The following is a 14,144-nucleotide window of genomic DNA, read 5'->3' as shown; positions in this document are numbered from 1 at the left end:
GGCAGGAAGCCCACCCGCTTCACCACCCTCCCTCCCTGAGCCTCCAGTGCTCCACCTGCCGCTTTGGTCGGCCTGGTGAGCCCCATCTCAGCACGCTTCCCGCTGCCATCCAGCATGCCTGCCCAGGGGCTGGGCTGGCACAGGAAGGGCATGCACTGTCCTCCCACCCACTCACCGGTACCATACCTGGCTCTCGCCACCACGTTGCTTCTCCACCCCATGCACCCTGCCCCACCCCGTAGTAGCGGCAAAAGCCCCCCCCCCCCGAAAGTAAATCTTTGTGCTTACTTCAGGGCCCAAAAGAAAGTAAAACAGGGTCTTAATTTCAGGGAAATACAGCAGCATTTGAATTCAACTCAGCGGATCCTCTGCTTAGGAGGGCACGCCATTATAAATTACCGGTTGCTTGCAACAAAAATTCATCCCACTCAGTCAGATTGGAAAAAATAACTTTAAGAAGAACATAATATTCAGTAGACTTTTACTCTTATTATCCATGCTGTAAACCTATGGTTGTAAGCACCCGTGTGTAGAAACTCGACTGAAATCTAGATACATGAGAAAATTCTTTAAAAAAAATGCCGTTATCAATGTGAAATCGTGTAATCAAGGCTGGTTGTTGTTGTTGTTTTAGTTCAAAACAAGGAACGGGCTATGTACAGGAAATTTTTACAGGACGTTCTCTCTCAAGGCACCTTCACCAATCCGTGATTTTTCAAGGCTGCTGCCTCCTCTGCCCAAACTCAATATAAATAGATTTATCTACAACTTAGCCTAATGCAAACACGATTCAAAAGTCAGTTTCCCAATAATAGTACAATTATCCTCTCCCAAATAATATTACAATTAATTGTATGTGTATAAAAAAAAAACCTCAATTGTTTGGTAAAGAATCTTGTGCTTTAAACTTTGAGGGATCCCACAGTGGGTTGCAACCACGTTCCGAAGCTTATCTTGGACAGAGCTTATAGGAGTTTCCAGTGCATACTGATTTTCCAGGTTGATTTTTCCCAGATTATCAGCGGTGGATGTGGATTTCTGAATTTGCTTTCCGCTCGCAAAAAAAAAAAAAAAAAAATCGGACGGAAAAATCGGACGGCAGCCTCTAAAACTCTTGAATTTTTGCTAGAACTCAGAGCAGCGAGAGTCTTTTTCAGCACGCACATCCTGCGGTCCTTTTTTTGGATTAAATAAATTAATCTAAAAAGATTGCAAGCTTCCTTCCTTAAGATGGATATTTTCTTTCCTGCCTGTCAGGTCAAAACAAAAAAAAATAGTGTTTTTCTTTTTGCTAAAATGCATTATTTTGAGCAAGGGCGAAAAAAACCCAAACTTACGAGTCAATTTGCTCAGAGCTCCTTTAGAATAATTTCCCTCAATGCTGAGACTTTTTTTTTTAAACATCCCGCTTGGGATGCAGGGAGTCCTTTTTCACACCCCTAAATCCGGCTGTTTCTCAGCCACCTGCCGGGTTAGGATCTGGTGAGAAGAAAGGGACGCAACGGCGATGTGGAAGAGGATTTGCCAGTTGTTTCGTAATCCGTACAGGTAGACGTTGCAGAGACAGACTGTCGCAAACAGGATGAAGACTTTGATCTTCCGGGCGGAAGTGTAGAATAAGTAGAGGTAACACTGCAAAAATATGTTTTGGAAAAGAAAAAACAGCTGTTAAGTAAGCAGGGCACAAATGCAATATAGCAGAATAATAATAGTTGGAAGGGGCCTTGGAGGTCATCTAGTCCAACCCCCTGCTCAGGCAGGAAACCCTATACCATTTTGGACAAGTGGCTGTCCAGTCTCTTCTTAAAAACTTCCAGTGTTGGAGCACCCACAACTTCTGGAGGCAGGTTGTTCCACTGGTTAGTTGTTCTCACTGTCAAGAAGTTTCTCTTTATATCTAGGTTGCTTCTCTCCTTCATTAGTTTCCATCCGTCACTTCTTGTCCGGCATTCAGGTGCTTTGGAGAATAGCTTGACTCCCTCTTCTTTGGGGCAGCCCCTGAGATATTGGAACACTGCTATCATGTCCCCCCTCGTCCTTCTCTTCGTTAAACTAGACATACCCAATTCGACCCAAATCTTCATATGTTTTAGTCTCCAGTCTCCTAATCATCTTTGTTTCTCTTCTCTGCACTCTTTCCAGTCTCAATATATTTTTTTGTATCGTGGCGACCAAAATTGGATGTCATCGCAATCAAGGTTATCTTAAGAGTTATAGTTGTCTCAAAGGGCCTTTTTTTCTCTTAAAAAAGTAAGTAGACTGTTCTTTATTTGAGGGAGAAAACACTTTGCTTTTCATCCAAGAAACTTCTGATGCACTTTATATAAAATATATAAAAAAAAACTGATGAAGCTTCTTGGATAAGAAGCAAAACTTCTTCCTCAATTAAAAAACAGTCCACTTGCCTATTGAAATAACAAAAAAAAAAAAGAAACGCACCTTTGTGATCAATCAAAGCATTGCAGAAAGTTGCTGAGGCAGGAGCCACTTTTAAGTCACTTTTCAACCCCAAAGAAACAGAAAATATGTAAGTTGCTCACCAAACCGAAGCAGGACATGAAAGGCAGCAGAAACGCTATGATGTTTCCAATTTCTTGGTGATCTTCCTAGGGGGAAGATGAATTTGAGGGTCAAATTAGAATCCAAAGATGAATTTCAAGGTCAAATTGAAAAACGAAAAACAGATCAACTGAAACGTAAAGATACTGTTTTTTCACTTTTTTTTAAGCAGTCACGTTGGCGCCATTAAGGCAGAATCCAAATTAGCTACAGGCAGTCCTCAACTTCCGGACGATAATGTAGCCTGCCTGTTCGGGTCGCACGTTGTGACAGTTGTTAACTGAGGTGGACTGTGGATCATCTAATTTAAAGACCACCATCCCTGTGCTCCCCGATGTGGTAGTTAAGCAACTGTACAGGTTGTTAAGTGGAGCACAGGGTACCTCAGGGGTGGAGGGTGGGGCTTAGGTGGGGCTAGAATTCCTGATTGGTCCAAAGTCACCCAGCTGGCTTTCTTGCCTAAGGCGAGACTAGAATTCAGCATCTCCTGGTGATTGGCCCAAAGTCACCCAGCTGTCTTTCATGTCTAAGGCAGGACTAGAACTCACCATCTCCTGGTGATTGGCCCAAAATCACTCAGCCGGCTTTCATGTCTAAGGAGGGACTAGAATTCACAATCTCCTGGTGATTGGCCCAAAGTCACCCAGCTGTCTTTCATGTCTAAGGTAGGACTAGAACTCACATTCTCCTGGTGACTGGCCCAAAGTGAAACCAGACAGCTTTTAGACCTAAGACGGGACTAGAACTCACAGGCTCCTGGATTCTAGGCCTGCACCTTCACCACTAGCCCAAGCTGACTCTCCTTGCCCCCAAATCAGCAGCCCCGTTACCTGCAATGAATACTCTGCCAGATGTACCCCTCGAATAAGGTTGAGTGCCCCACACATGATGTTGAGGACGAGGGAGAGGATCCCCAAAGGAGAGACTGGCTGCATCCGGCAAGCAGGAGCTGCAGGTGAATTAAAAAAAGAAATGGGCATCAAACAAAAGTGAGATCGGTCCATCTTGCTAGGAAATTCACAACTCTTCTTTATGCTTCAGCCGTATTTCATTGTCTGAACTATTTTCCAGTTTAATTATTTTTCGCAAAACATCTTTTGTAAACCTAAGTTTGAAATACAGGCAGTCCTCAACTTACAAGAATTCATTTAGTGACCGTACAAAGTTAAAACAGCATGGAAAAAAGTGACTTATGTTTTTTTTTCATATTTACAACCATGGCGGCATCCGCACGGTCACGGGATCAAAATTCAGACACTTGGCAGGTGACTCATATTTATGACCGTTGCAGAGTCCCGGGGTCACGTGATCCCCTTTTGCGACCTTCTGACAAGCAAAGTCAGTGGGGGAAGCCAGATTCACTTAACAACCGTGTTACTCACTTAACAACTGCGGTGATTCACTTAGCAACTGTGGCAAGAAAGGGCGTAAGATGGGGCAAAACTCACTTAACAAATGTTTTACTTAGCAACAGAAATTTTGGGCTCCATTATGGTCATAAGTCGAGGACTACCTGTACTGTTAACTAGTGACCTGCTGAAATTAGACAATATTTTAGACAAAAAGTGGACATGAATTTTGCCTCCTTGCACCTCAAAATTAAAAATCAATGGGGAAGCCAGACTCACTTAGCCACCGTGTTGCTAAGTTAACAACTGCACCAAGAAAACAACTCTGGCAAGAAAAGTGGTAAAATGGGGCAAAATTCACTTAGTAAATGTTTCACTTAGCGACATAAATTTTGGGCTGTTATGGTCGTAAGTCGAGGACTATCTGTGTAGGTAGTCCTTGACTTACATGACCACGAATGGCTATTGCCAAGCAAGGTTGTTCAGTGACTGGTTTCCGATTTTAGCTTTTTTGCCATGGCTCTTAAGCAAATCCCTGCAGTTGTTAAGTGAGTCGCACAGTCATTAAGTGAATCTGGTTCCTACCACTGACTTGTCAGAAGCCGGCTGGGAAGGTCGCAAAGGGAGAGCACGTGACCCTCGGACGCCGCCATCTTCATAAACACACGCCCGTTCCTAAGCCCCTGAATTTTGATTACCTGACGGAGGATAATGTGACGGTCGTTACGTGCACTGGGATTCTTAACAGTTGCTAAGCAACCCATCGTAAGTTGAGGACCACCTATACAATTTGGAGACGTCAACTCCCAGAATTACCAAAGCAAATGGCTGGGGGATTCTGGGAATTAAAACCCACAGATCTTAAAAGCCGCTGACTGAGAAGCACTGGGTTAGAGGAACAGAAAAGCACAGATAATCCTTGACTTATGACCACAGCTGAACCCAAAATTTCCATTGCTAAGCAAGTTAAGTGAATTTTGCCCCATGTTACGACCTTTCTTGCCACAAGTTAAGTTAATCGCAGCGGTTGCTAAGTTAATCACTGCGGTTGTTCAGTTAGTAACAAAATTGTTCAGTGAATCTGGGTTTCCCATTGATTTTGCTTGTCGTAAGGTCACGAAGGGATCACGTGACCCTCGGGATGCTGCAACCGTCGTAAATATGAATCGGTTGCCAAGCATCTTAATTTTGATCATGTGACCACGGGAATGCAGCAGCAGTCGTAAGCGTGAAAAATGTTCATAAATCACAGAATATTTAAAGTTAACAGAATATTTGAAGCTGACTGTTTATTTCCCTTCATTATTATCCAGCGATAAGGGTAACAACCCCTCTTATAAATGAGTGAATTACGGCAGAGTTTTTTTTCTGATGTTTTGTTATATTAGTCGCAAAGATGCATTTTCAGGAGGCAACTGGACTTTATTTTTTCTCTTTGAAGATGTTTCGCTTCTCATCCCAGAAGCTTCTTCCGCTCTGTCTGAATAGGGGAGGATGGAAGGATTTATATTCTGTCTGCAAGGAGTATCAATCCTTCCGTCCCCCACCATCCGGTCAGAGCTTTCTTGTTTTTCTTTGAAGACGTTTCGCTTCTCACCCAAGAAGCTTCTTCAGCTCTGACTGGATGGTGGGGAATGGAAGGATTTATACTCCTTGCAGACAGCTGGCCATTTGCCTTCTTTGAGAGAGTCTTTGAGGCCACTTGGAGGCGTAACTGTGTCCGCAGGGTCACCTGAGTGGTGCAAATGGGTGTGGAGCCTTCTTGGAACTGTTGAAAAGACTGTGTTGTGGACTGGAAATAGAGGATGTCGCTACTCAGCTGACCCCGAGGACACAGATAAGCCTCCAAGTGGCCTCAACGACCCTCTAAAAGGCAAATGACCAGCTGTCTGCAAGAAACATAAATCCTTCCATACCCCACCATCCAGGCAGAGCTGAAGAAGCTCCTTGGATGAGAAGCGAAACATCTTCAAAGGAAAAACAAGAAAGCCCAGTTGCCTACTGAAAAAAAGCACCTTTCGGATAACTATGATCTGGATGACTGAGAATCTCCACAGACCTTTGCTAGATTAGATTAAATTAGGGATTAGGGATTAAAACACCTTTTTGTCTCTGCGTACTTTCTCCAAGCCACCCATTTCTGCGGCTCTCGACCTGCGACGGGACGAACAGAAAAAAAACCTCATCCCAGTGTAGGATAACTCACCTGTCTCCAGGTCAGCTTCCGCCCGGCCGTTCACTATCCCGTTCATCAATTCCATGTCTTCCCAGGTGACCAGGGCGGGAGGTCGCAAGCGGAGGTCCTCCTGCATCTTTGCCACGTCGATCTTTGGCTGAGCGCAGTTGGTGTGATTGAACTGGTTTTTGGTTTTCTGGACGACACTGTCTGCGGCAAAGAAGCAAGAAGAGCTTTCTCTAAAAATAAGAGAATATTGATGTATGCTTCGCTAGGGCCCACCGAGGGAGCTGTGAGCAGTGGTGGGATCCAGATAGGTGAGCAGCCGGTTCTCTGCGTGGATGCCGCTTCCGGAAGTCCGTTCTGGGCCTGGGCAACCAAAAATTAGCTACCGGTTCTGCCGAAGCGGTGCGAACCGGCTGAATCCCACCCACTGGAGCTGTGGTATTGCGTAGGGTCGAACCACACCTGGAGATTACAGGTAGTCCTCGGCTTATAACCACAATGGAGCCCAAAATTTCAGCTGCTAAGTGAGACATTGGTTAAGTGAGTTTAGCCCCATTTTTGAGACTTTTCTTGCCACAGTTGTTAAGTGAACCACTGCAGATGTTAAGTTAGTCACATGGTTGTTAAGTGAATCTGGCTTCCCCACAGATTTTACTCATCAGAAGAAGGGATCACAAGACCCAAGGACAGAGCAACCCTCATAAATACGAATCAGTTACCAGGCAGCCAAATTTTGATCACATGATCGCGGGGATGCTGCGATGTAAGTGTGAAAAAATGGTCATTGAGTCATTTTTTCCAGTGCCACTGTAATTTTGAACAGCCACTGACTTTGCTTGTCAGAAGATGGTAAAAGTGGATCATGTGACCCTGGGATGCTGCGACTGTCATAAGTATGAGTCAGGTGCCAGGCATCTGAATTTTGATCCTATGAGCATGGGGGGGGGGGACTCAGCAACGGTCCTAAGTGTGAAAGACGGTCGTAAGTCACTTTTTTTCAGTGCTGTTGTAACTTCAAAACAATCACTAAACGAACTGTCGTATGTTGAGGACTGCCTGAATCTTTATTTCCAGAAAACCTGAAAGGTCAGGTTAGGGACAGATCCTCAGAGAGAAAACCGAAGTGATCATTAAAGGCTCAACCACCACCTGACAGCTTGCGACCACAGACCAGAATTTTCAATGCTAAGCAAGGAGGCGGTTAAGTCAGTTGCACTCAATTCTTCGACCTTCTTTGCAACGGTTGTTAAGCAAGTCACTGCCGGTTAAGTGAGCCACGTGATTGTTACATAAATACAGCTTCCCCCACTGACTTTGCTTCTGAGAAGCCGGCTGGATAAGGCTGCGAAAAGGAGATTGCTTAATCCCAAAGTGATGCAACCATCGTAACCCTGGTTACCATGTCCCTGAATTCTGATGGCACTGGGGGATGCTGCAATGGTTGTTTTAAGTCACTCTGTTCAGTGGCGTTGTAGCTAAACAACAGTAAGTCAAGGACCACTGGTAGAAATAGCATTACGGAGGGTTCTTAACATAGCAATGACTAATTAGAATACTTGTAGTTCAGAGTTGACCTGTGGGGTCCTTGATTGAGCTTGGTGGTTTTCTTGGAGACATTTCATGACCCAATTAGGTAACATCATCTGTGCTAGAGGAGGAGGAGGAGGAGGAGGACGACGACGACGACGACTTGGCACTTTCTGAGCTAGGCAGTTTTCTTACAGATGTTTCATGACCCATTTGGGTAACATCATCACTGTGAGGGAGTGTTTATATACAGTAGCTTTCCCTGACAGTGTTGGTGGGGTGTGGTTTTATCCTTGGTAGTTGCTTGATCAAGTATTGTTCTGTGCTTCATCGTTTGTCTGGTGTTAATCCATACTTATCTGTGTTTCTCTTTCTATGGTGTCCTTGGTGCTGAGTTTGGTTGCCTTCTTGCAGACATTTCATGAGCTAAGTAGGTAACATCATCTGTGCTAGAAGGGAGTGGGGGGAGAGGGAGAAAGAGAGAGAGAGGGAGAGGGGGAGAGAGAGAGAGGGAGGGAGGAGGGGGGGGAGAAAGATTGCTTCTTGCATATATTTCATGACCTGTCTTAGTAACATCATCAGTGCTAGAAGGGAGTGGGGTTGAGAGAGAGAGAGAGTGGGGTTGAGAGAGGGGGGGAGGGAGGGAGGGAGGGAGGGGGAGAGAGAGAAGAAGGAGGAGGATTGCTTCTTCAATATATTTCATGACCTGTCTAAGTAACATCATCAGTGCTAGAAGAGAGTGGGATTTGCAAGGAGGAGGAGGACTGTGGAGTCCTTGGTGGTCTCTGAGGCTGGTTACCTTTCTTACAGCTATTTCATGACCCAACTAACACAACCAGAGCCAGAAGTGACTCTATGAAACGTCTGCAAGAAAACAACCAAGGTCAGAGAGCATTAAGCACCTCACAGCAACGACTTGCTAAATTTTCCCCACGAAGAGAAAGACATAAAAAAAAGGCAAACCAACAACATACCAAATTCAAGGAAAACATACGGCCTGGAAGCCAGGCTGACACTGGTGGCATTGTAGGACGTGGCGAATTTACACCGAAGCTCTTCCAGGAAACAGAAGGCCATCACAGCTGGGTAACTGCTGACGGCAATGCAGGTGCAGGCGACGCCCCCAGAAGTGTGGAAGCTGTGAAAGAAAAGATCTAGAATCAACTCTAAAGAGTACAACAACGGGGAACCACAAGTGAGGGACGCACTTGTGCACAAAGAAAGGAAGGCGTTTCATAGCAGGGGAATTCCTAAAGAAAATCCGATACAGCAACAGAAACCTTGGGCTCAATTAGTCAAGGACTCCCTGTATAAGATGAATTTCTATTGTCCGATGCTAGGTGGTGCTATGGTTTTACGATTATATCTGCAGAACATGTTTTTATAACTTGACGAGTACAGGATTTTCTCCATTCTTTCCTTATTTGTTAAGTCAACCAGAATGAACTCAAATGATCAGAGCAGCAGAAAAAAAATATATAAAGTTAAGTAAATAAAACAGGACGAGCTGGTTTGAGTCTGAAGCTAGAGCATGACTTACTGTATGCTGAGGTCACGTTCTTTGGCTGTGCCTCGTTCTGGATACTGCGTCAGTATGGAGGACAGGACCTTGAGTCTCTTCCTGCATTCCAAAAAACGGGGGTCTAGGTGGAAATCACTGGAGGCCGAGAGAGGAAGTCCATCCCTTACCCGCACCACGCAGGCAAAGAGGATCATGGACATCCTCCGCGGCAGAACTCATGGGGACAGTCTGGAAAAAGGAATTTGAGTTAATCCAGGTCCACGCTGCTCTTCCACCCATTGATACAGATAGAAATACAGGTAATTCTCCACTTACAACCATTCGTTTAACGGCTGTTTGAAGTTACAACAGCACTGAAAAACTGATTTACGACCGGCTTTCACGCTTACGACTGTTGCGGTATCCCTGTGGTCACATGATCAAAATTCAAATGCTTGGCAACTGACTCCTATTTATGACTGTTGCAGTGTCCTGGGGTCTCACGTGATCCCCCTTTGTAACTTTCTGATAAACAAAGCCAGATTCACTTAACAACCGTGTTAGTAACTTAACAGCTGCAGCGACTCACTTAACAACTGTGGTAAAAAAGATCGTAAAATGAGAGAAAGCTCACTTAATAACTGTCTTGCTTAGCGACAGAAATATTGAGCTCAACTGCCGAGGAATATTTGTAAAGGCTTACAAACAGAAGCCACCAAGGCAGAGTAACAGCTTGAAAGAAAGATGGAGCACTACAACTTTAAAAATTGAGACAAGGGAGAAAAAAACTTCATTTGCTGCTGAAATGGTGCATTCCTAAACCAGGCTCTTTGGAGAGAACCACAATTCAGAAGTTGCTGAATTGTAGAGGAAGAAGGGGGGTCACATAGTGATCAGGTTTAACTCTCTGCCCAATGTAGCAATCCAAAGTACCAATACTCTCTGATTTACTGCCACCAATGGGACCAGAATGTGATCACACATAACCTGGGACACTGAAACCATCATAAACATAAGCCAGATACCAAGCATCCAAATTCTGATTATGTGACGGCAGAGATGCTGCAATGGTCATTAAGTGTGAAAAATTATCATTAAGTCACTTTTTTCAGTGCTGTTGTAACTTCAAACAGTCACAAACGAATCTGTATATTTGCAGATAAACCCACCCACAGATAAGCTGAACCTCATACTGTGGATGTACAGGTTATCCTCGGTTTACAACCACAACTGAGCTTAAAATTTGTTGCTCAGTAAGACATTTGTTAAATGAGTTTTGCCCCATTTTACAACCTTTCTCGCCACAGTTGTTAAATGAATCACTGATGTTGTTAGGTTAGTAACAGAGCTGTTAAGTGAAATCTGGATTTCCCATGTCCATAAGTATGAAAAATGGTCATATGTTATTTTTTTCAGTGCCGCTGTAATTTTGAACAGTCACTAAATGAAGTGTTGTAGGTTGAGGACCACCTCTATTTTGGAAGCTAAACTTCTCGGGGTATCCGCAGGTCATTCTCAGCCCAGCCCTTCTCACAGGGTTGTTATTGTGGGGAAAACAGGAGGAGGAAGGAGTAGATTAGATTAGATTAGATTAGATTACCTTTATTGTCATTTTTTTTCCTGTGGGCACAACGGCACACATTAAAAATGAAATTTAGTTGCTTGCTCTCAAGTTACATAACACACATTTAAAACATGCTATATACAACATATGTATAGACCAGGGGTAAGCAACCTTGGTTCTTTTATGACTCGTGGACTTCAAATTCCAGAATTCCTGAGCCAGCCATGCTGAGGGGAAAGGGAGACGTTTCCAAGCTGAGCCATGCTGGCTCAGGAATTCTGGGAGTTGAAGTCCACGAGTCATAAAAGAGCCAAGGCTGCCTACCCCTGGTATAGACCTACACCCTTACATATAAGTAACATATAAATATTAATCACTGTCCATCTTGAATACATAAAGAGTATTGTATACGTCCTCTGCTTTGTTTATAAAAATAATAAAAACGATAAAGAAATAAATAAGGATACTTATTAATTGTAGTGTGGATATAATTTCTTTTTTTAAGGAATGAAAGACCCATAAAGAAAATAGATACAGTTTGATTCCAAACCGCAAAGCTTACCAAGCAGAGTAATTGCTTTTATCTAATCTTTCAGGGTTAAAAAAAGATAATGAGGCATACACCACGTTGCCCAAGATTTTGATCTTGCTCCAAAGTATCACTGCAATGTTTGGTTTCCCTCCCTGTCCTGAAATAACCTCCATTCAGACAGTTGCAATAAACCTCTATTCAGCCTCCTTGGACCCTGAAATCTCCCAAAATTATTTATTATTTCTTAAAACAAATTTACAGGTAGTCCTCAACTTATGATCAAAATTGAGCCCAACGTTTCTTGTTCTAAACAAGGTAGTTATTAAGCGTGGTCTGCCCCATATTACGACCTTTTTTTGCCACAGTTGCTAAGCGAACCACTTGTTGTTAAGAATCAGTTGTTAAGTTAGCAATAGGGTTGGCTTGCCCCCACTGACTTTTGTCAAAAGGTTGCAAAAAAGGATCACGTGACCCCGGGACGCTGCAACCCTCATAAATATGAGTCAGTTTACAAGCATCTGAATTTTGATCATGTGACCGTGCGGATGCCACCATGGTCGTGTGAAAAACCGCCATTTTTTTCCCAGTGCTGTTCTAACTTCAAACAGTTGCTCAACAAGTCAAGAACTACCCATCCATTGGTTTAAGAAATAGATAATTTGGTCTGGAATAAATAAGTAAGTAAGTAAGTAAGTAAGTAGAGGACTATCTGTCCATTGGTTTAAGTAATAGATAATTTGGCCTGGAATAAATAAATAAGTAAGTAGAGGACTATCTGTCCATTAATTTAAATCAGGGGTAGTCAACCTTGGCTCTTTTATGACTCGTGGACTTCAACTCCCAGAATTCCTGAGCTGAGGGGAAAGGAAGAGGTTTCCAAGCTGAGCAATGGCTGGCTCAGGAATTCTGGGAGTTGAAGTCCACGAGTCATAAAAGAGCCAAGGTGGCCTAGCCCTGGTTTAAGTAATAGATAATTTGGCTTGGAATAAATAAATGATTTGGTGAGGGGGGGAGAGGGGCACTTGACAGCATTTTTAAAAGCCCCACCATATAATAAACACCCATTTTTAAAAAAAAAAAAAAAAACACCCCACACAAACCCAGGCAGCAACAACACAGCCAAATTCCAAATCAATTTGATGTTTTTTTAATTAATACTACTAATTTTTTAATTAATGCTCTTGGAACAAACGACTTTTGGGTCGCCCTTGGAAGCCTTCCGGAGGGGGGGGCACTTTCTGCCAGTTTTGCTGCTTGGTGGGGGGGGGGCTCTCACTAGGACCCAGGGACAAGCTAAGCCGCGCATGCGCACTGGTTGCAGCCAAGGAGGGCGTGGTGGTTCTCTCCCCCCCACCCGACCTGGCTTCGCCTCACACACCCCCAAACCGCCCTCACAACAACCGGGCGAGGTAGGCTGCAACAAGGGCACCCTGCGAGCCCCCTCAACTCCGGCTCCCCTCCTGCTCTGAACCCGGGGCCGGGCCCGCTCAAGCCGGGAGAAGAAAGAGGCCCGAGTCCACCGCTCGACGCCGCTCCCACCTCGCCTCTCTTGCTTCAGGACTCGCCGCCGCGTCGGAAGGGGCTGCCATCATAACAAACGCCTCGCCACGCCCACTTCCGGTCACGGAGAAGACGGCGGCGGCCGGAGCGGCCACGGACACCATCGAGAGGCGAGCTCGGGAGAGTCACGGGGCCCCGCCCACAGGGGTCCTCAACCTCGGCAACTTTAAGACTTGTGGACTTCAACTCCCAGAATTCCTCAGAGCTAGCTGAGGAATTCTGGGAGTTGAAGTCCACAAGTCTTAAAGTTGCCAAGGTTGAGGACCCCTGCCTTACAAGCTTTAATGAGCCCGACCATAGAGACATACAAAAGTGCAAGTGATTGAGAGGTGCATTTTGTCCGCCCCTTATTCGAGAGATGAAAATTGCTTTTTTTCTTCTTCAGGAAATCCAAAGCTCGCAGGATTTCCCTATTATTGTGATGTACTGTATATTTAGATAAGTGTTTCTCAGCCTTGGTCACTTCAAGAAGGGTGGACTTCAACTCCCAGAATTCCCTAGCTTGTTGTCAGGATGGAAAATAATAGTGATTTAGATTTTTCTTTCCTCCCTCCCTCCCTCTCCTCCCTCCCTCCCTCTAATGTTATATTTTTCCTTCCTTCCTCCTGTCCCTTTCCTTTTTCTCTTTTCACTCTTCCTTCCTTCCTCTCATTTTACATTTTTCCTTCCCCCCTTCCTTTTTCTCTGTCCTTCTTTCCATCCATCCATCCACTCTCTAATTTTATGTTTTTCCTTTCTTCCTGTTCCTTTTTCTTCTTTTTCTGACTCATTTATGATAGTTGCAGTGTGATCCCCTTTTGCAACCTTTTGACAAGCAACATCAGTGGGGAAGCTTGATTCACTAGCAACCATGTGACTAATTTAGCAACTGCGGTGATTCCCTTAACAACTTTGGCAAGAAAGATCTTAAAAATGGGGCAAAATTCACTGAATAACAGTATTGCTGAGCAACATAAATTTTGAACCGAAATATGGTCGTCAATTGAGGACTATCCATATTTACTTTACTTACTTTACTTTACTTTATTTGATTTATATCCCGCCCTTCTCCCAACGGGACTCAGGGCGGCTCACAACATACTTAAAAACAGAAACATATTTACAATCCCCACCAAATAAAACCAATTAAGACCAAATATTTTAGAGTTGTGCTGTTTAAAATTTTCTAAAAAAAAAATGAACCCGATTTAAAATCCTCCCTAGGCCAGGCCTGCTTGCTGGAAAAGCCATGTCTTGAGGGCGCGGCGGAAAGTAAGGAGATCCGGAATCATCCGGATCTCAGGGGGTAGTTCGTTCCAGAGGGCGGGGGCACCCACAGAGAAGGCCCTCCCCCTGGGGGTCGCCAGCCGACACTGCTTGGCCGACGGCAC

The 14,144-nt window shown here is 44.4% G+C and overlaps 1 protein-coding gene across 1 annotated transcript; it reads right to left on the bottom strand.

Moving 5' to 3' along the window:
* Positions 1-1,393: 1,393 nt before the first annotated feature.
* On the bottom strand, positions 1,394-12,807 carry SEC22C (SEC22 homolog C, vesicle trafficking protein). Its single transcript, XM_015812416.2, has 7 exons — positions 12,754-12,807; positions 9,158-9,367; positions 8,592-8,755; positions 6,115-6,294; positions 3,390-3,508; positions 2,541-2,606; positions 1,394-1,632 (listed from the first exon to the last, which is right to left on the bottom strand). Exons 2-7 carry the CDS (start codon positions 9,337-9,339, stop codon positions 1,432-1,434), a joined length of 912 nt encoding a protein of 303 aa, XP_015667902.1. The 5' UTR covers positions 9,340-9,367; positions 12,754-12,807; the 3' UTR covers positions 1,394-1,431.
* Positions 12,808-14,144: the final 1,337 nt, after the last annotated feature.

Source organism: Protobothrops mucrosquamatus, unplaced genomic scaffold, assembly GCF_001527695.2.
Source record: "Protobothrops mucrosquamatus isolate PMUCROS unplaced genomic scaffold, P.Mucros_1.0 scaffold81, whole genome shotgun sequence".
Classification (NCBI taxonomy): Eukaryota; Metazoa; Chordata; class Lepidosauria; order Squamata; family Viperidae; genus Protobothrops; species Protobothrops mucrosquamatus.
This window is presented reverse-complemented; position numbering and strand designations above follow the sequence as displayed.

Excerpts from the sequence above, each read along its gene's own strand:
- SEC22C (XM_015812416.2), bottom strand. The coding sequence starts at position 9,339 with ATGTCCATGATCCTCTTTGCCTGCGTGGTGCGGGTAAGGGATGGACTT. Across the intron at positions 8,756-9,157 it reads GAACGTGACCTCAGCATACA|CTTCCACACTTCTGGGGGCG; the intron begins GTAAGTCATGCT and ends TTTCTTTCACAG. Across the intron at positions 6,295-8,591 it reads GTATGTTTTCCTTGAATTTG|ACAGTGTCGTCCAGAAAACC; the intron begins GTATGTTGTTGG and ends TCTTTGCCGCAG.